Here is a 20,538-nt window from a genome sequence, read left to right as displayed (position 1 = left end):
TCAAACGCTAAAGACGCGGGGACATTGGCAAAAAATAAATAAATTAAGGAATCGGCTTTGCGAATGCTGCTAGAACATTAAGGCAGTACGAAATGTCCCGGACAGTAGCAATGCGGTCTGCTTCCGCGCGGTGGTCTGCTGGGGCCGTTCTCGAAGAGGCTGTACCCGGAAGCGAAACGAACGACGGCGGCGCCAAATGTCACTTGGCCGTGCGGGTGCAGTTTCATTGTTTTCCGCGTGCGATGAGAGCAATAATCGCGCCGCTCACCGCCGCCTCCTTCTTCTTTGCCAGCGAGCAGGCTAATCAACAAGGACGCGTTTTTAAAACAATCGATCTGTCCGGCATGCGCTTGCATAACACAGCCAGGGAAATAAAACACAGGGGAATCGCCGAGCTGTCTTCCCCCCCTGGGCTTTGTAGATAACAGATACTGAACAAAAGCTAGGGCGGTTTACACTCTGGGCAAAGTTCCAAGTCGAGCAGCTTCTTTCCGCTAACGCTTCAAGGCGATGTCAGTTCTTTGCCCGCAACGCAAATGATTGCTTTGATGCTTGGTTTCTGTGAGCTAAGTTATGTATAGCGCCACCCTCCTGACCCCCAAACTGCAAGCGATTTTTAGTTTTGTGACGTTTCCGAAAAAAAAAAAAAGAAATCTGTGGTAAGTTGTTTGTTCGGAAAAGACGACACATCGTATATATCGATAGTATTAGCTCTTAAAAATCTAAGCCCCGCAGATAGCCCATGCAGGGACTTTCGCTGTGCCTGCCATAGCATAAAGTAAAGGAAAACGAGCTCCTGCTGGCTCACAAACGCGCGTGCCAAGTTTAAGTTGGCCTCGACCCCCCTTCCCCTTTACTTCTAACGTCCTCTATCACCATCAAAAGTTCAGCATCTGACGACACTGCAAGCGTAATCGGTCCTTGCCGCCCGACTGCGCAATCCGGTTAGCAGTTGATGTTACTTACGCCGCGAGCTTTCTGTTGCTCTGACGCACAAGGTCGCTGGGCTGGGAGAAGAGTGCTCGCGCAGCTTTTCAGCGATCCCCGTATCGTGCAGTAGGCTGCATGCAGTGCCGTCAGCGCTGGTTCCTTGATTCTTTTTTTCTTTTGGCGAGCGTACAATCACCTTGATTGTATGACTTAGTGTTATCTTAGCCAAGCACTCTGTGTTACCACCGCTTCCTCTCGCAGCCGATTATTACTCTTTTACAAAGAGCGCCAACACACGCGATGCCTTTCTGCGAAAACGGAAGATGTGGAAACTGGCTCTTTAAACTTATCTCGATGACCTGGTTTTGACTGGAGCTTCTTAGAGCAGATTAGCGAATAAGACTACCGCGGAGCGCTAAAGAAAGCAATCGAGTGACTACACGCGATGCTATTACCCTATATGTAAGCTTCGAATCGTGTTATGGTGCGCGCACAAAATCTCTACCAAGCAAGTCCCAACCTGCCAACTATAAACAAATTAGGCCATCGGCATTATATATTAATTCAGGCGCAGGTGTGTAGTTATGGGATTTATGTCCTTGGAAGCAGAAGGGCTGCACAGAACAAGACAATAGCCGTGTGCGCAAGACTAACCACATCATAGATCCGGGGAAAAAAGAAAAAAAATCTTTGGGTATGCAGATTTAGAGAAAAGATGGAACGGAAACAAAATATATTTTTTGAGTTTTGGCGTCAAGCGAGAGGGTGAGGAGGAACCATTAGTAACTGCCATCTTATGTAACAATCTGAGTGGACCGCAGCGTATTTAGAGCGGCAGCTTCAATCATTTGAGAATCGCAAAACTAAATCGACATTGTGTCGCCGCATATTCTGCCGCCTCGCTCACCGCCGGCGCTTAGGGATCAAAAGGCTTATGAACCCGACCGCACGATTCGCCTGACTGATTATACGCCGCTCAGCGAGCATAGTATTACAGCAGCCATGAAAGATCCGTCACGCTCAAGTCACTACTTGCACAAAGGAGCGATGTCAGTAGGCCGTGTACATAAAATACGTGTAACAGTTCCCACGGTAACACAGTGGTTCATTCTCCCCAGCTGTCCTGTGCCTGTGCCTGCGCTAGCCTGTGCCTGCGAAAAGTATTAGCGTAAGTTCCTTGTGCACAGCTTACTCATGGAAGCCTTCAGTTTAAGTGCTAGACTTTGTGGACTAGTCACAGGTGTGATCTCCTGTAGAAAATTTTCTCAAACTCTGCACTGAGAAACTCGCTCTGTGCGCCAGTTTCAGATGTGCGACATGCTTTCAGAAACGTCGATCGCTAGGCCGTGCGTTCTTTTTAAAGTGCCAATTCGGTGCAAGAAGCATTTTGTCGTTAATTGAAAACTAAACCCGTGGTAACATTATAAGTACGCACCTTTCATTCTCACTTCAATGAGGAAACTGAGTCTACGCTTAGATGCCCGAAAAATATTGTCCTACATGTTAAATGCTACTTTTTGCTGGAAATACTTATAGAAACATCTTGCTCTTGGTTCTCCAACAAACTAACCGCGACCGCAAGGTAACTGAAGCCAACCTTGAATGTTCCCTCAAAGCGTTTCTATAATACAGATTCGAACTCTGCTTCAGAAATACCAGGACAGGTTGTTGCTGAACAAATTACAGTGAGTGATCTCTTCATTGCATCCCCGGAGCTGCAGTTCTGGCAGGGAAGTATATTGAAGAGCAATACTCTCTTAGCGTGAAAACTTACTTTGAATAGAGGTAAATCTATATCACTACTAGTCTAACGTACTTGGCTTCTGTCAAAGCAGCATTTAATATGAGCCATTTCCGGTGTTTTGAGAGAAAAACGGATGCCAATAGACAGAATGACATCTGGTGGGCAGAAAAGCGTAGTTAAAGGTATAAAATAAACTGCGCTTTTGCAGCTGCCATAGAAAATTTTTACACAGGGCTCCGAGGCCAGTCAGTCAAGCTCATCGTATTTTTTCTTCTGCCTTTTTTTCAACGTGGAATAAAGACTGATTGATTTATAAAAGGACGTAGCTGGATACGATGTGCACGTGTATTAAACGCAGCGAGCTATGGAAAGAAAAATGATAGGTGTAACGTTAAGAGATCGGAAGTGGGCGGAGTGGGTGAGAGAACAAACGCGGGTTAATGACATCCCAGTCGAAATAAAGCGGAAGAAATGGGCTTGTACAGGGCCTGTAATGCGAAGGCAAGGTAACCACTGGTCCTTAAGGGTAACAGACTGGATTCCAAGAGAAGGCATGTGAAGCAGGGGGTGAGAGAAAGTTAGTTGGCAGATGAGATAGAGAAGTTTGCGGGGAGACGGCGGTCGCAGATGGCTAAGGACAGCGTTAACTGGAGAGACTTGGGAGAGGCCTTTGACCGGCAGTGAGCGTAGTCAGGCTGATGATGGTGATTAAAATGCGCAACTGACTGTCATATTACCTCGAGGAGAACCTAAAAACTATTGGTAAACTTTTGTTCCTATCCGTTCACTAGTCATTTAGCTAGCCATGATTAATTAAGCTAACCTCTCCGGCTTTGGTTTTTTCGGTTTTACCTGAGAAGAAAGTAATTTCCATCTTTCCTTCAGTACGATATAGAGTTGGGAATTTGGACAAGGACTGGATAATGATGACTTGGACTCATTGGCAGATCCCAAATGCATAAATCATGAGGGCAGCCCCGTTTTTTTTCTTTAATGCGATGTTGCTTCCCTCAGGGCATCAAACGGAATGTAAAATGGTATGCAACGGTTTTTGTAGCCGGAGGAGGCCGAGAATGTCTTTTAAGTATATTCCTACAGTGTTGAGTAAAGAAGGCGGCAGTCTAGACGCCCAGCTGGCGTGTGCTATCCTGACGAGTGAGACGGGTGGCGGGCAGGCATGGTGCATCTGCTCAGCTTCTGCCTCCTGAGAATGGCCTCGCTCTGGCGCTTAAGGGCGCTGCGGTGTGTTTCAGGGCCATATTCTCCGGGTCACGGGAGAGACCGACCCGGAGTGGTAGGACGACAGCAGACACGCGGAGGATACGAGCGGCGCTAACGGCCATAAGCGAACACAATTGGCCGCACGCTGGACGCTGAGGTCAAAGGGCGCGCTTACTTCACGTCGTCAGTACCAGCGCTGTCAGTGGCGGAAGGCTAGGCTGCAGTCGTCCTACAAGGCTTACGCTGCCTACGTTGCAATCGTTCCCGTTACTGACTATCGTTCTGCGCAGATTTCTCAGTATCAACTACAATTATCGCACGTTTCAAAATGTAGCCATTTTGTGACTGATTAGCCTTTAACCCTTTAACTAGCCTTTAGCATGCTATTTAAGTAGTAACCAGCAAGCCAACGAGCCTTATTTATTGTTACAGCGTTAAGGAGCCCGTGTCGCACAAAAGCCGTCATCGCCGTCGGCTTCGTTGGCCGTTAACGAAAAATCCACGAAAAGTTCCCAGAGAAGCAACCTAGCTGGGCCACCTAGGTCACGTGACCTTGTGGCGTCATCGATAGCTGCCTACCCGATTGTGAGTAAAGTGCCCACCATGTAAGGTGGCAGTTAAGTTAATGACCGGTGGCGAGGGCTTGCTTGGGAAGAGAAACCTGGGTCGCATAAGCCCCACCGGTGGCGGCACCTGCCATTAACCAATTAACGGTTCATATGGTTACCGGTGGTTATTAGTTTTTATTCATTGCAAAGAGATCTCAATACTCTCCAAAGAAATCACGTGCGCTGCAAACCTTTCTTTTGAATCTTGGCTTCTTCGTTCACGATCTCGGATCATCATTCCTCTACTTGTAATAGCGTTGTGACAGCACGTGCGCTTAATTCTTACAAGTGGAAGGCCGCCTTATAAGTTTTACGTGGTTAGGAAAAGAGTTAGCAACTGCTAAGGTCGCACTGTTCATTTAGCCAATCTCTGCGCTTTCGATCGCTGCATATTCGAAGACAGCTAAGGCTTAAGTTAAGCTAGCACAATTTTCCAAGAGTGGCTTTAAAAGGTCCTCCGCTCAAAAAAGAGAAACCCTTTTCTAGAACGCGCATGAAAAAAAAAGCCAAGAAACTAATGCATTACTAGTAGTTGGCAGCGAATAATACAACTTGTTTACGTGGCGCTATTAATTTGTGCATTTACTTGTTCATCCACGCGATCAGGCTTGCTCGCTTTTCGTCTGTAGAACTGGGCAGCGTTGCACATTCTAAACAATCTCGTCCTTAATTATTTATTAACTTAGTTGAGATGCTTTAAAGAAAATTTGAATTTGTTATCACTGGCACCTCTGCAAGGCTTGGCCCTTAGGTGAGTGATGGAAACAATATGAGTAGGAATGAAGCGTCATAACTTTCAAGAAAGTATCAGCAAGCAGGGGGCCCCTTGACTTATGCTCATTTACGCACACACTTTTACATTGTATTTACACGGAGGTGTCAAAAAGCATGTTTTGAACTGCTGATAACCCCCGCAGCGAGCTTACGTTTCTATTCGCCTTACGTTTACCAGCGCACGCGCAACAGTCCAACGTTGAGCACGGCGACGGCCGGAGCAGTTTCCCTCAGAAGAAAGGAGCCCCTCGAGAACACAGCAGGCACATGCAGGCGGCGTGTAGACACAAAACATCTTGTCGTGGATCTTTTTTTTTTTATCAGTATGCGAAGTAAGCCTAGAAAAAAGGACCCCGTAAACCACTTCACGTTGGAACGAGCTCAGAGAGAACGAAACGCTGCCGCCCGTCTGCCTCCTTCTGGTCTCGTTTTCGGTTTCTGCGCCCGTTCTACGGGTCTACCGATGTTGAACCAAAAACGTCTACTCCCACACTCTAACACACAAACACACACACCCTTTACCATTTATTTCTTGTTCGAATGGAAAACGCTTTATCTCGGCGGTCGGCCACATAAAACGAGAGATATTTCCTTGTCCTAGATGATTCGGATGCGTGATAACAGTCTGGTTTCATCTTCGGCTGACCATACTACGTGTTTGGCTTGCGAGGAGACGTACTGTACCCCTCCAGCGAGAATCTCTTATAGATTACTCCGTCAGGATCTGCTGCTGACCTCCTAGTTCCATTAAAACATATCGGAGGAGAACACTTGCCGCACGGCGTATCAGCACGGATCTTATATTCGCCCAGCAGACTGACATGCAGCTAAAAGAGCAGCGGAGACTAAGAAAATAAGCTAGGGAAATAATCGAAGCTTTTTTTATTGTAAAAAAAGGAAGCATGCGCATTAGCGGCACATATATATCTTTGTATAAGGCTGAGGACAATTTTTTCATCCGTTCGCTATCATATCAACTTTGAAGATAATAGTATTCCTTGCATGTAAGACGGTATATATTTGTGCGTGTAGCCTTCGAATAAATCAGTTGTGAGTGGCGCGTCGTCCCGTCTTTCCGTCTTGTGTTGCGTCTTTTTTCGTACCTGTAACCAAAGATGAACAGTTAAGAACATGCCCCGGAAGGCGTTCTTTTAAGCGGAGACTAATATCGCGCAGACAACTGATTCTTACGCTTTTTTTTTTAAATTAAATCGCGCGATAAAGTTGGAATAGTGATTATACCGCGTGAACAGTATAGTGCTCTTTCGGCGAGAAAAGCCGTGGTCTATGTGTGCGTATGTGTGAAGCTCCCACTCACAACGCCCGCCGGAGTGGATCGGGGAGCATTACCGGAAGATGCCGCCTCCGGACACCCATCGGCAAAAATGTGTCATCCACCCGCCACCGCCCCTCACCAGAAGCCCACGCAACAGCGCAAGGCGATGAATGCAAAAGCGAATGTAAAAGCGAATTGTACAACCAATTATACAAACGCATATTTGTCGCAATACATCGTGTGATATCATGCAAATTTTTAACTTTATTCCGTATCATCTCGTTTTAACCGGCCGCAGAGTGCGACTAATGCACTTCGCTTCAAAATTTAATGATTCAATGATTGAATACTTGAGTGGCGATATGCGAAGCTTCAGGTTTTGCAAAAATTTTCAGTTTTCATGAAACCAATTTTCAGAACCTTGTGGTAATTGAGAATGATTAACAAATTTAAAATGCAGCGCACCACATTTTTCTCCTTTAGCAACGATTCAAGGTCTTTAGAGGAACTCGTTAAGCAGCACGCGATTAGAAGATAAAAACAGGGCTTTTGTGAATGCACAGCGGGGTGCCGCTATACAAACCTCATTAAGTGGAGCAGCAGCACAAAAAGCATAGCAAGGCGGTGGACCGTGCCCGCATAGAGTTAATATAAACAACTCGGTTGCCTCTTACCCTGAGGTTGGTAGATGCGTAGCGCCACCTGGGGGGACTCGCGGAAACCTGTACTCGCCGCCGCAGATTTCGCACCCTGCTTGCGCGGTGTCGCTTTCGTCTACCGCGAGCGACGCGGAGGCTGGCTGTGGACTTAATCTTCTTCACTAAAGCAGCTGTAATAAATGAATGTGCGCCTCATGACGAAAGGGATAGATCAGTTATTCGGACTTTGTCTAATGTATTACGGTGCACTCCGGAAGTATAGTAGATTACAAAAAATCTGCTCCACCATAGGAGTCTCTACTAAAAATCAGCTCCTACATAGGAGTTTCCACTAAAAACATTGGACTAATACCGAATTCCGCCTGGATTTTGCATCCCTAACATTTGCTCGTCGTCCATGCCAGCACTGTTGATTCAAGTTTATTTGGTTTTAGCATGCCAAAGCGACTCAGGCTGTTGCAGACGCCGTAGTAGAGGTCTCCGGATAATTTCAACCACCTGGGGCTTTTTGACTTGGATTGACATAGCGCACTACATCTGTTCCTAGCATTTCGCCTCCATCGCAATGAGAACGCCGCAGCCGAGATCGAACCCGCGTCTTTCGGTTCAGAAGCCGACCAGCACAACCCCTGAGCCACCGCGGTGGTGTTAGAACACATTTGAGAGCGACCGCCTCGGACAGCGATCGCGAATAATTTTTCGTTTGCGATGTTTCCGTGAAACCTGTTGAGCTTTCTTTTGCTGTCGCTTGGCTGCGCTTCTATGGAAGCTAATGAGTAATTGCTCCCTTATTCATATTGTATTCTCATTTATTAAACAACCGGTAACACCGATGTGCATGTTGCCGTTAGAGTGGCCCCTTCTCGTGACCATTTTTTTTCCCGCGTCTCATTCCAGGCGGCCGGACATGCCGTCGATGGTGCCGTCGTGGCCTCGATTCTCGGAGGAGAACCCCCAGTACCTGTCCCTCTCGGCGAGGAACGCCACCGTGCAGATCGGACCGCGTCTCGACGAGTGCAACTTCTGGAAGAACTTCTGGAGGCACCGCGGCGGCAACGGCACGTCGCAGGACATTGTGCTCGGGTGAAAGCCGTTGTGCGCGCAGTGGCGTCACGTGAGACGGCGTCAGAGTGCGGGACTTCATCGCTGACGCAATGTGCTCCGCGTCGTCTCTGTAGGACCCGGTGCCCGCGTTCTACGTCAGGCTGTGTTCCAGCGTGCAGCCGCTTGAGTGGGCTCCAAGCGGTCTATACGTCCCAACTACGTCCTCGCCTCCACCTCTGTTGTTTTGTTGGTTTTTCTTTTTCGCGTTGTTGGACTTGTTGTTTGTTATCTTCGGTGTGTTTTGTTTGCAACTTCTCGTGCTGTCGGTTTGACATTTCGCTTTCTCAAGAACGATCCTTCGAGCTTACGTGAGGAAACATGGAAATACGTAAACCTGCCTTCCAGAAAACAAGAAGATTCAGGAAGTAGTTTTCACCAGAGAAAGGAGAGAGATTGTTTGAACGTTCATTAAGGTTATGGTAGAGAATATGGTTATGGTATGCAGGAAATCAGGTATAACGTCCTAATGCATTCCTAGTAATCTGTGGTGGCTAAGCGAAATAACACCATGCATGATGTTCGTCACCATTAAGAATTTGCTGCACTAAGTAGGACAAAATTTTGCCTCTTATATGTCGAAAAACAACAAACTGAAGTATGCATAGAAGTTTAGAATGACACCACGTGCGCATTTGTTCTACTTTTGGCAAAACACAGTGCAGTGTGCCTAAAGTGAACGATCTAATTATCCTCGCACGTGACGCTAGGTTAGCGTGAACATTCAGGGGGTCGGGTATTATTGCCAGAAGGCTGCAGATCTGATGGCAGCGTTTTGTTGAGCACGCTGCAGAGCAGTTGTGCTTCTCTCGACAATAAGCTTCGGAATATAAATGTTCAAAGGTGACACCAGGCTGCAAGGTCAGTTTAGAAGCCACAACTTAAGAGCAACAAGAATAAATACCGGATGAGGGAGCCTTGCTTACGAAGATGATAGCTCATGAAAACCCCTGCCCCATAAGTTCGGGCAATTTCGTCATTGTTCTCCTCAAGGCTAACGTACCCAAAGAAGTGCGCTTGTTTCCTGAATCGAAGGTTGACGTTACTGAAGAGGCGTTTCCTAATTTTCGAGTTTCAAGGATGACTAAGGCATAAATGCTAAGCTACAGAATTTTCGGCAACCCACGTATTGGTAACTCTTCTTGAGATGCTCTAAAATAGTCTAGTATTATGAAAAAAAAAAAAGATGTCGCAAATAACACATTTCTATTCTAATTCAGGACTAGACGCAGGACAACCGCGTGGAAAACTTTCCCTACCAATACAAAATTGATAGCCATTCAGTACAAAACGTAATGCTGCATCACTCGCGAACATAAGCTTCGGGCGTTCAACGCCTTAGTGATCATTGATTTGAAAGTTGCGAAGCAGAAATTTGGGTTCTGTTCAGAATGCGTCTGTTGTGTTAAGAAATAGATTTTTTTCGCGCCATATCTATTAGGCCTCAAAGGTTAAACTGTGGGAAATATCTTTGTTGCCACTTGTATAGAATCAAATAAGCCAGTGTACCACTCAGTGGCTTTTCCGCACCGCACGAAAGGGTAGTAAAAAGATATTGAAAATAAAATACGACCACAAAAAACAGTGACTCAAGTCACGTAGCCTCGGAAAGCATACCAGATGTTCCTCGGAAAGCATACCAGATGTTCAGCAGTGCATGTGAAAGTTTCTGCTATGCGTTTCCCAAATGAATCCAGTACGTGGTAAGACTGAAAAACTGTTTCATTGCAGCAGACAGACATTTCAATGTACAGTCCACTGCCTTTGTGCTTCTATACTCGCCGGGCTTCATAGTCTCGACTCTCCTGAGTGTGATACAGAGAGTCCCAGCAAAAGGCGGCGTCAGGTTTGCGTCATGTACATTCAATGACGAGCAAATAAAGACGCTTTGTTTCGTTAATCGTTTCGCCTGTCGTGCCTTCAGTTTTCCTTTGCAACAAGTTTCCCTCGGAGAGAGACTCGGGAATGCTGAATGAAAGAACTGAAAGTACCGCGATTGTCAGTTAAACATGCCGATTAAAATGTGAAGCATCAGCGACATCACTAGTACTATGTTGTCATGAGTTCGACATCGAAGAGAACGCCTATTATGATTGAATGCTGAAATATTTTGACCATATTAAAAACATTTTTAAAAATTTATTGACACTGCCGGAGCTTTAGCATGAAAATAGATTTGCGCTAAAATGAATTAAACTGGAGATGTGTTTAATGATATATATTCCCTAGTAGATAATCAGTGTACTGTAAAAAAGGCTCTTGAGACCTAAATTTTATTTTGAGAGGTGAGTGCAATGAATTTACTGGCCTGATTTAGGACGGAAGGACTACGACGGAAAGATGGGCGTCTTGGTATACGATCATGGCTGGAACTGCCGCCTGCTTTGAGGCTGCACTGTATTGGGTTGCACCAAGCAAGCAATATGCAGAGAACAAGAAAAAAATACTTTGTATCTCTATTTCTTTGACTGCTTGCTGTCTTTATGGTTCGGGTTCAGATAGGTGAGACGTTATGAGCTCGTAGTTAATTCATGTGCATCAAATACTTCTCTTGTCTCATAGATAACCGGTCCGTATTATGATGGGATCAGCAGGGGAAAATCGAACGTATTTTTGCGTGTTGCAACGGCAGTTGCGTGTAAAATCTGCTCGCTGATAGTAGGCTGCTTGTTACTTCGAGGTGGGCAAGTTACTAAGAAAGTACTGCAGGTAAAGCATACGACACTTTTATGACTATTTTTTCTGCCCATTACAAGGCATGCTTCAAACTGAAATCTGTTAGGCAGCGTCGATCGATAAGAAAACCTTGGATCGGCATCGAGCAGGTAAAAATGATTGAAGATAAAAATAAGCTTTTCGCTGTGTTCTTAAAAACGCGTAAGCCTTCCATATTTGCAGAGTTCAAGAAACTACGCAATCGAATCACATCAGAACTAAGGAAAGCCAAAGTGCAGTACTTTCAGCAGCTGATTCAGGATGCCTCGACATCTCGTCCTGATCGGATCTGGAAGATTGTGAACGACGCACTTGGCCTGCGTACAGCTGCGCCTAATCAGTTTCAGATGACTGTCGAAGGTCAACTGCTTACTGAAGGTGCTCTAGCAGAGCATTTCAACACCCACTACATAACTGCCATGACTAACAATGCTGCTCCTTCTGTAACGTCTTGCGTCCTTGACGACAACCTCTTGAACACTGTTTTTATGGTGCCAACTAATACAGCTGAGGTTTACAACATATTTACGTCACTAAAGAACAGTAAAAGCCTTGACATAGATAATATCCAGGTCCGACCGGTCAAATACGTCCTCGACGTCATCTGTCCAGCCCTCGTACACACTTATAACCTTGCTTTGGAGACGGGTTTTTTCCCACTAAACATGAAACGCGCAAAAGTTTCTGTTATATATAAAGGCGGCGACAAGAATGATGCTGCCAACTACCGACCAGTGTCAGTTCTCCCAGTGTTTTCAAAAGGTCTTGAAAAAGTTATTCTGTCTCGTTTCGACCCCTTTTTTACCAAGCATAAACTTCTTTCTGAATGTCAGCATGGGTTCAGAAAAGGGTGCTCTACCGAGTCTGCCCTTTTGATTCAAAAGGAATTGATACTCAAAAACATGGATGCAAATAAACTAACGCTTGGGGTGTTTGTAGATTATAGCAAAGCTTTCGACTGCCTTAACCATACTGTTCTCCTTAATAAACTGTATCACTATGGCATTCGGGGCGTACCCCACTCACTCTTAAAGTCATACCTTGTAACACGCATGCAGTCTGTAGTTATCGATGGCAGTCTGTCGTCCTTTAAAGAAATACCATGCGGCGTCCCTCAAGGCAGCGTTTTGGGACCGTTTTTGTTTAATATCTATGTGAACGATGTGGTTCGTATTGATAAGCATGTCAAGTTTGTTTTGTACGCTGATGATACCAGCTTGTTTTTCACATCAGATAATAGTTTTCACCTACTACATACCGCTAATGAAACTCTCTGCAAATTGCTTGATTGGTCGAGCAAAAACTGTTTAAGAATAAATCCTAAAAAATCAAAAGCCATTCTGTTTGCTTCAAAAAACAAACCAGTAAGTTTGATTGGCGGGCTCCGCTTGGGCAGCTCTACAATCGATATAGTCAAAGAGCACAAGGTTTTAGGAGTGGTACTATCGCACCGTATGACTTGGGATGCGCATATACAGCAACTGGTGAAAAAACTCTCTTCCGCTGTTGGCTTAATACGTCGATCTCGAGATATTTTTCCAACTAACATTAAACTTCAAGTTTTTCACTCCGTCTTTCGGTCCCACATTAACTACTGCACGTTAATTTGGGCCACGACTACTAAAAAAAACATAACTATACTACATAGGCTCGAAAAGAAAGCTGTTCGTTGCATTGCTAATGTTTCATACTTTCACCACACTCATGACCTCTTTACTCAGTTCAAGTTGGTCAGTATACAACAGATTTACGATTACCGTCTACTATACCTGCTGTACTTCTCAAGTGTATCTTACCAGCAGTTCCTGAAGGAGCTGTGTACTCTTACTTTGCAAACTCGCACATATCGAACCAGAGCGTCTGAGGAATGGTATGTACCGCGGCCACGCACTAATTATCTTCTGCAAACATTAACGTACAACGTACCATTTCTATTAAACAAGATTAAAACACAATTTTCTGGTTCCATTGCCCTAACGCGCACCGCATTGCGCAGCATGTTTGTTTCTGGGCAATTTTTTAAGACTGTTATATGATTTTGAGTGGTAATTGTGAAATTGGGCATACAGAGTGAGTGTGTGTGTGTTTGCCTTCTCATCGGGATCTCATGGGTAAAACGCTTTATGGTACTAATTTTTATTCGTTTGTTGCGTAGTTTTATTGTAGGGCACATTGTTCTTTTGTGGCGTAGTTAAGTTGATGAATGAAGTCCGTGTATTCCATTACAATATTCACTTGCATTTTAACTATTGTATTCAGTAAGTAAGACAATGTATGTACTCTGTTGCACATTTCATTTGTATTTGAATTATTGAAGTGTATATGAAGTCGCTGCTGCCAAAATGGTTCCCTGACCTAGTCAAGCTGTCCTCACAGCTTTTTGTCACGGAAGCCATCAACATTGTATCAATGTTGAAAATAAATTTTTGATTTGATTTGATTTGAAAGTGCCATGCTTGGTAAACTAAACTTTTCGCTTGGGTTAGAAAGAACCTTTGCTGGCCATATGTGATTCAACTTCAGTAACATTAAGCTGCTATGATTGTACGCTTTAGCACAACCATTTATAGTAATGAACAGTTATAGCGTAGAGGTAAAGCATCTGCCAAGCGTGCAAGGGGATCGCGGTTCTTGGTCGGGGTTGACCCATCGGAAAAGTGGTTTCACACCAGGAACGTTTTTCAGGCGCATGACTTCATTTCCTCCCTAAACTGTATTACCAAACAAAAGGGAACCGTCCATATAGTTGTCTCCACAAGGAGTGACCCAGCACAGGACAGTAAATTAGTACAGAACTGATTCCACTCTGAAACAGTGGTGTAGGCCACCTAAGCATTTCCTAAATTAGATGCAACATCTTTAGATTCGATGCAATTATTTGTCATGTACCTTCTCAGCTGTTTTCCTTCCTCTCCTAAAAGTAAGTGAGCTGACTATACCGAAGATACTGACTGCTAATATCATTCAGTGCGCCTACGAAGCAACTAGCTCGTTCCAAGCTTTTATTTCCATTCGAGGTCAAGATGTGTAGTATTTGTTAAGAAGCCCACCATCGCCATTGGGCGCACTTTTTCTCTGCATTGGGTAGCATACTGGGCGTCGCTTAGACAACCTTCCTGCCTTTCCGTTCATTATTCCCTCTCTGTCTCTGCTGTGTCCTTTGGCCACAAACAAGAGATCTGTTATATGGTATTCCTTGTGTGTGAGTTCATGACATTAACATTCGCTCTGACAGCAACTGGGAGTCCTTTAATTATGAAGAATTGCCTTAGCATATCCACAAACATGCTTTGTTGATGCAGGTTGTGCTTGGTTTCGACGGAGCCAGCCGCGAATGTATCGGCTCGTCAGACAGTTAGTCGGCAATAATGGCGAATCTCCGCGTCCAGTACATTGAGGCGGAAACGCATGTGAAGAGCGGTAACTAATATTTTTTTGCCAATGGTACGTTTGAATGCATTTGAAAACCCAACTGTTTAGTATTTGACAAAGCGAAAATGCAAAACTATATTTTATATTTATAGCTCTGCCTTACTTCCTTCGTAAATACTGTTGAATATATCTTGCGTAATTGTGGGAAGCAAGTCGATGGCCTTCCTTAAAAGTTATTTTAATAGTAATAGGGAAGTGTCAGCTATTCAATAATCTATTCTGACTCCGAACTTGCCGTTTGGGTTGCGTGCCCACAACAAAAAATTAATTACTTTTTGCGGCGAAAATGACCTCATTTCGGCAATACTTTTCATTACCGAAGGCGCAGACGGCACCACATATCAGCAGAACCTTCTTGCTTCTGGGATAGGGGCTTGCCTGGCTCATTTTGGAGTACCAGAAGCACAAAGCGAAACTATACCATTTCGCGCAGCTTACATTTATTTATTTCACAAATACTGCCAGCTGTCGCCGTAGGCCTTAGCCAGAACTGGACGTACATAGTAAAGAAAACAAAACAACAAATAAACGTTACAAGGCGCATTAAAAAACGAACACGCTAATGGTCCGCCCACTAGGGGAGATAATCATTGAAAAGACAAAAGTGGTTTGCGCAAGCGTGCACTGCTGCATCAGCAGACAAGGTGCCAACTACAACACAAAATATATTGATAAGAAAGAAATAAAGATTGCACCTACTGCCTGCCGCGAACAAAAAAAAATTTGTTCAGCTAATACAGGCGCTTGAGTTTTGATCACAAAGATTCGACAGTCAAGGATTCCACAGCATCAGAAGGCACGGCGTTCCACTAGCGGACAGTTGTTGGAAAAAAGGAGTTTTTGAGGGCTTCTGTTCAGCACATATATTCTTTTAATTTTTTAAAATCCTTTCCACGCGTAGTTCGCCGTGTAACAGCGTGCATAAATGTTGATGTTTATACCGTGTTTACTACTGTAGATTAAATGCATAAATTTCATTCGCTCATAATACCGTCTCAATTGTTATGGTTTTAAATTTGCTTTTGCCATGAGAGCAGCTGCTGAGCTACGCCAACTGTATGAACTATATATGAATGGGGCTGTTTTTTTTATTTTTTCAAGTTTGATACTTTAAGTTGAGTACGCGGACCCCACACGGCCGCAGGATAATCAAGAGCGGGCCTTTGCAAGCTAAGAGTTTTATCTACTGAGTAGACTTCTGCAGGGTCCTTCTCTTGCAGTATAGTTTTTGCATAGCCTTTTTTAATGTAAGAAACATGGTAATTCCACCTGAGATCTCAAGTGGTAATAATAGCTAAGTATTTGTTACTTTTAATGGACGACATAAGGTGACCATTAGCGGGATACGGAAAGGTGAGGGGTTTCTTTTTACGCGTTGTAGTTATTGCTACTGTTTTTTAACTGTGTATTTTCACTTTCCCCGTCGTACATCAAGTTTCTATTTTTAATTGTATTGTTTTGATTTGATTTGTATTTTTGTATTTTACTTGCATCTTTAATTTCGTTGAAGATTATACAGTCATCTTCAAAAAGCTTTAATTTCGTGGACACTTCATTGACAATATATTTAATAAAAACTAAAAAGAAGAGAATCCCTAGAACGGACCCCGGCATGACACCTGACTTTACAAACATAGAAATAGAGCATACTCCGTCCACTGACACACATTGACGTCGAGAAAACAGATATGCGGCAGTTCATGCAAGCAATGCGTGATTCATAAGTAAGGCTTGTAATTTCAATGATAACTTTGGACGGGAAGCACAATCAAACGCTTTTTCCGAATCTAGGAAAATAATGTCTATCTGGCTTTGTTTATCTATTGCTGCAGCGAAATCATGCACTGCCTCAAACTCCTGCGTGACCGCGGACAACTCCCTGAGGAAACTGTGTTGCCGAGAATCGACCACATTGTGCTCCCCCCCCCCCCCCCCTCCAAAAAAGAAAGAGAAAACAGATTGTAATTAATTAAACCAACTGACGCCGATCTAAACGGTATGAAAGCTTGAGGTAAGTGTTTTATAAATCTACTTCCAAGCCAAATCCCCATGAAGTACTTTTGAAATAGGCCAAAGTTATAGTCCCACTAGTCAGAAATATGTGAGCCCCGTGAAGAAGTTAACGTATTCCGGTTCTCACGTATTAAAAAAAAATAAAATAAAACGCAAGTGAAAACATGCTTCCGAGGCATTTTCTGAGATTCTGCCATTGTGCTAAATCAAACTCTAGAACATGCGTTCAGTTCGAAGTCGAATTCATGACCGTTGCTCTTTTTACCACGGCATATCCAGTAGTGGTAATAGAACGAAAATACGGTCTGTGTTAGGCCTTTAATTTTGTAATTAAAAAAAAACTTAATGCAACACTTTTTTCTTCGGCTAGAATCACAGGTACTAAAGGTGTTAGAGAAATGTTAAAGAAAATCGTAGCGGTTGTTTTTTTAAATCTCCGTCAAATTTCACCTTTTTTGAGTTTTTCGAGTTCTAGATGATTTCAGCGCCTGGTTAAATATAATCTGCCGCTTCTAGAAGCACCAAGATTTTACCGAAAATAGTAAAAAGAACGGAATAATACTGAAAAAAATTTCAGCCTCAGGAATTTCAGCCATAGGTTCCTACTCCTTCTACTCTCATTAGAAACAGCGCGGTCGGAACACGGAAAAGAAAGATTAACTCAAACACAGGCGCTGACTGACAACACGGTTTATTGCCTTGAACTAGGCCCAGTCCCGTAACAACACAGGGAAACAACTCATTTCCCGTGGCACAATTATCTCGTTGGTCCGTAACCTTTCCTTCAGTCATTGGCATGCTCATGGGCGCTTAGAAAGATCAGCTGTTTTTTGCTAAGGTGTACGGATGGCTTGCTGACACATTATCAGAGAATCTTGATATTGCCAGAGCGTCTACTGTCACCCTTGTGGCGGTGTCGCGGCACTTGCGTAGAACGGCCGTTCTTTCAAAGGCAGGTGGGCAGTTTTTACATTGGCTGCAGTGTTTGCTTAGCTCACCCGAGTTAACACCTTATAGATTTCTACGATGTTCTTGTAGCCTTGTATTTAGGCATCTCCCCGTCTGGCCGATATAGATATTAGCACATGAGAGCGTGATTGAATAAAAAACATCTTTTCCACAGCTTACAAGAAGCGGACAACACTTCCGAAGTATATATACTAAAATTGGAACGATACAGAGAAGATTAGCATGGCCCCTGAGCAAGGATGACACGCAAAATCGTGAAGCATTCCACATTTTTAATGTCTCTTAATGTCAATAAATGTGCTTTATTGGTTTTCCCGCTCTCTCATCCAGTTAATATCTCTATTGTTTAACGGAACCATGTAATTCCTCAAGTGCAAAGTATTAAATACCTCGGAGTAATTTATGATCCTTCTCTTTCACTGCGATCACTGCGAAAGGAGTCCGAGCAGTCGGTATGCTGCACAGGCTGAGCAACGTTCGTTCCGGCATGAGAAGGCACTCGCTTCTTATGATTTATAAAACGTATGTCCGTCCAGCCTTAGAGTTCGGCTGTGTTTTATTCTCTGGTGCGCCAGCGTATAAACTTCGCCCCTTGATTCTCTTGGAGCGGGAGGCGTTGCGCCTCTGTCTGGTCCTTCCAAAATTTGTGGCGAATTCCGTTTTGTACCTGGAAGCGCGTATTCCATCACTGCCTTCAAGATTTTGGCTCTTAACGGTGAAAACGCTTGTAAAAATGTGCGATTCGTCGCTTCATGCGTCAAATTTGATCTTCCTTCCTCAGCCTAGGCCATTTTTTAACGAAACCTGGTCTCTTTTCCGTACCCCTCAGATTTGTTTTGTGCAATCCCTCCTTGACCCCTTAAACGTCCGCATTTAGGACATCCTTGCGGTATGCGAAAATTCTTCATCTAATCAGATTGTCTTCGATGACATCTTTCCAAAACATGCAAAGTTAATGCCTTTTCATTTGCTCAGCGGTTTATAACAGGATTACTTCCTGCGCTTTAACTCTCATATGCTCATAGCGACAGACGCCTCACAGTGTGAAGAAAAAGGCCGGTGTTGGTATCTTCTCCATCTCCCTTGACTGGTCATTCTCACTCCGCCTTCCAGATTACACCCCTATTTATTTGGCCCAATTTCTAGCAGTAGTCTTGGCGTTGCGCAAATTAAACAGCTCTTTGTCTTCTGTCATAATTATGACGGATTCATTATCCTTGTGTTCATCTCTCACCACGTCTACAACATCTCAGGCACTCCGCTTACTCAAATGCTTGATTTCACCCCACGTGTGTTCGTTACGGTTGGTCTGGGTGCCTGGGCACAGAGGAATCTATTTCATTGAGGTGGCTGAGACCCTGGCGAAGACATCTCTTCAAGGCCCAGTCGTAACTTTGCTTCCGCCCAGCGCATATATTACTGCGACCAGGTTTCGCACGTATCTGCTCTTGAAAGAACTCGCAGCATCAGCTTTGACCTCCTCTCGCGAATTTCGGCATCTCATTTACCCGTGGTGCAGTAAAGGACGGCGATCACGCAAGCTTGAGGTTTCCTTCACGCGTCTACGCTGTCGCGTGTCTCGCTTAAACTTCTACCTTTATAGACCTGATCTGGCGGTCTCCCCATTGTGCCCGTTCCGCGGCGAACCTGAAACGATAGATCATTTCTTGTTGACCTGCCGCCGTTTCACCTCTTTACGGAGCCGCCTGCTAGAGCATCCGTTACGACAGCTAGGTCTAAGTCTGTCAGCTGGGGTTGTTTTGTCTCTTGGTGCTTCCTCCCTTGGGCACAGCAACTGGAATGTGCTCTCCGTCATTCAAACTTTCCTTACAGACACTAAATGGCTGCCGTCTTAAGCTCTGCTCTTTCTCATGATCAATGTTTCTCTGCAACGAAAGCTTTCCGAAACATGGCATATTTAGCCCCGTTCTCTATTTCAGTCACCAATCTCACAGTATTTGTTTAGCTTATTTCAATTTACACATCTGAATTTCTTTCATTTATTTCCTAATTATTATTATTATTATTATCATTAGTACCGTTACTTTTTTTCCCCTCATTTATTTACTTGTTTAACATTCTGAGTACCTATCAGTTGCCGCCTGCGTCTTGGCCAATCCCCCGCAGTGGGTACGCGCCATTATTTGGAGGACAACAACAAAACAACAACACTCGACATCCCTGCTGTTGTAGCCATGAACTGCGCGTCGCAATCTGTTTCATAGAACGGGTAAGTTTTAGAAGCTATCGAATAATATATGCTACTGCGGCGGGTGCATACTTGAGCCATATTCACGACTTCCTTGGCAAGTCAACACGACTAGGTGTCATGTGTGATGGTCCTGTGGTCGGGTGAAAGTGTTTTTCAATCTCAGCGAAGTTGCTTCCATATCATGGCGCCACTAAAAAACTCTCGCGGTCACATACTGGTTGGTGATAACGTGCGGTCTTTGATTGTATGATACAGCCTGGTCCATAGCAAGGAAGCTCAATGACGCCACCACTACGGGATGACGTGGTCATCCTGGGTGTCCGAAGACTGCCTTCATTCGGTTTTGAAACCAGTAGTCTCCCGAATGTGTGTTTAAGTCGATAACCTCTCGCTGGCAAAGCAGGCGGCTTTGTGGTTTCTGACTTGGTCAAGACACTAATCTGGCTCTTTCTTCGTATGGGGCGCCGATGATTTGCCGCCAACCTACCGCTGCAATCTGTTATCATTGTCGAATCTGAATATACTGAACTGGAAAGAAGATCATCGTTTACGGTTTATGGGGGTTTAATGTCCAAAAGCAACTCAGGCCCCGTTTATACGATTCTAATTACAGACAATTTTTCTGGGTGCCAAATTTTTCCAATGTATTTACAGCTGTTTAATGCGAAAAACGAGGTGTAAATAAAACCATGTGTAAAGGTGTCCCTTTCCCGGACAACGAACACGGCGAAAGTGCGCGGAGCCCATTGGGACCAATTTATTTTGTCCGGCTAATGTATGGATAGCGATGTGAACAGAATCGGATAGCCTCTGCCAGATGCTCCACCCCTTGCATTTTGAGTACAGAACACCAGCAAAAGGCAGAGTGAAGGAGCAAACGCCGT

The 20,538-nt window shown here is 44.4% G+C and overlaps 2 protein-coding genes and 1 non-coding gene across 6 annotated transcripts in view; 2 read left to right on the top strand and 1 right to left on the bottom strand.

Moving 5' to 3' along the window:
- The window catches only part of LOC149339948 (acetylcholinesterase-1-like), a 56,303-nt gene extending 46,090 nt beyond the window's left edge, over positions 1 to 10,213 (top strand). For all 4 annotated transcript variants that reach the window (XM_089548653.1, XM_089548656.1, XM_089548654.1 and 1 more), the window contains one exon: positions 8,110 to 10,213. In XM_089548653.1, the coding sequence (XP_089404779.1) occupies positions 8,110 to 8,299 (190 nt within the window). In that variant the 3' untranslated portion in view covers positions 8,300 to 10,213. The remainder of the gene's footprint in view (positions 1 to 8,109) is intronic.
- Positions 1 to 20,538, bottom strand: part of LOC149339944 (acetylcholinesterase-1-like) — a 245,475-nt gene that overhangs the window by 109,696 nt on the left and 115,241 nt on the right. The gene's annotated exons all lie outside the window — the stretch shown is intronic.
- LOC149339947 (U6 spliceosomal RNA) lies at positions 17,614 to 17,716 on the top strand. The gene has a single exon (XR_016283899.1). It is a non-coding gene; the product is annotated as a U6 spliceosomal RNA (small nuclear RNA).

The sequence above is a fragment of the Amblyomma mixtum genome, chromosome 6 (assembly GCF_055824585.1).
Source record: "Amblyomma mixtum isolate Tamu chromosome 6, ASM5582458v1, whole genome shotgun sequence".
NCBI lineage: Eukaryota > Metazoa > Arthropoda > Arachnida > Ixodida > Ixodidae > Amblyomma > Amblyomma mixtum.
Note: the sequence above shows the minus strand (reverse complement) of the source record. Positions and strands in the feature narration are given on the sequence as shown.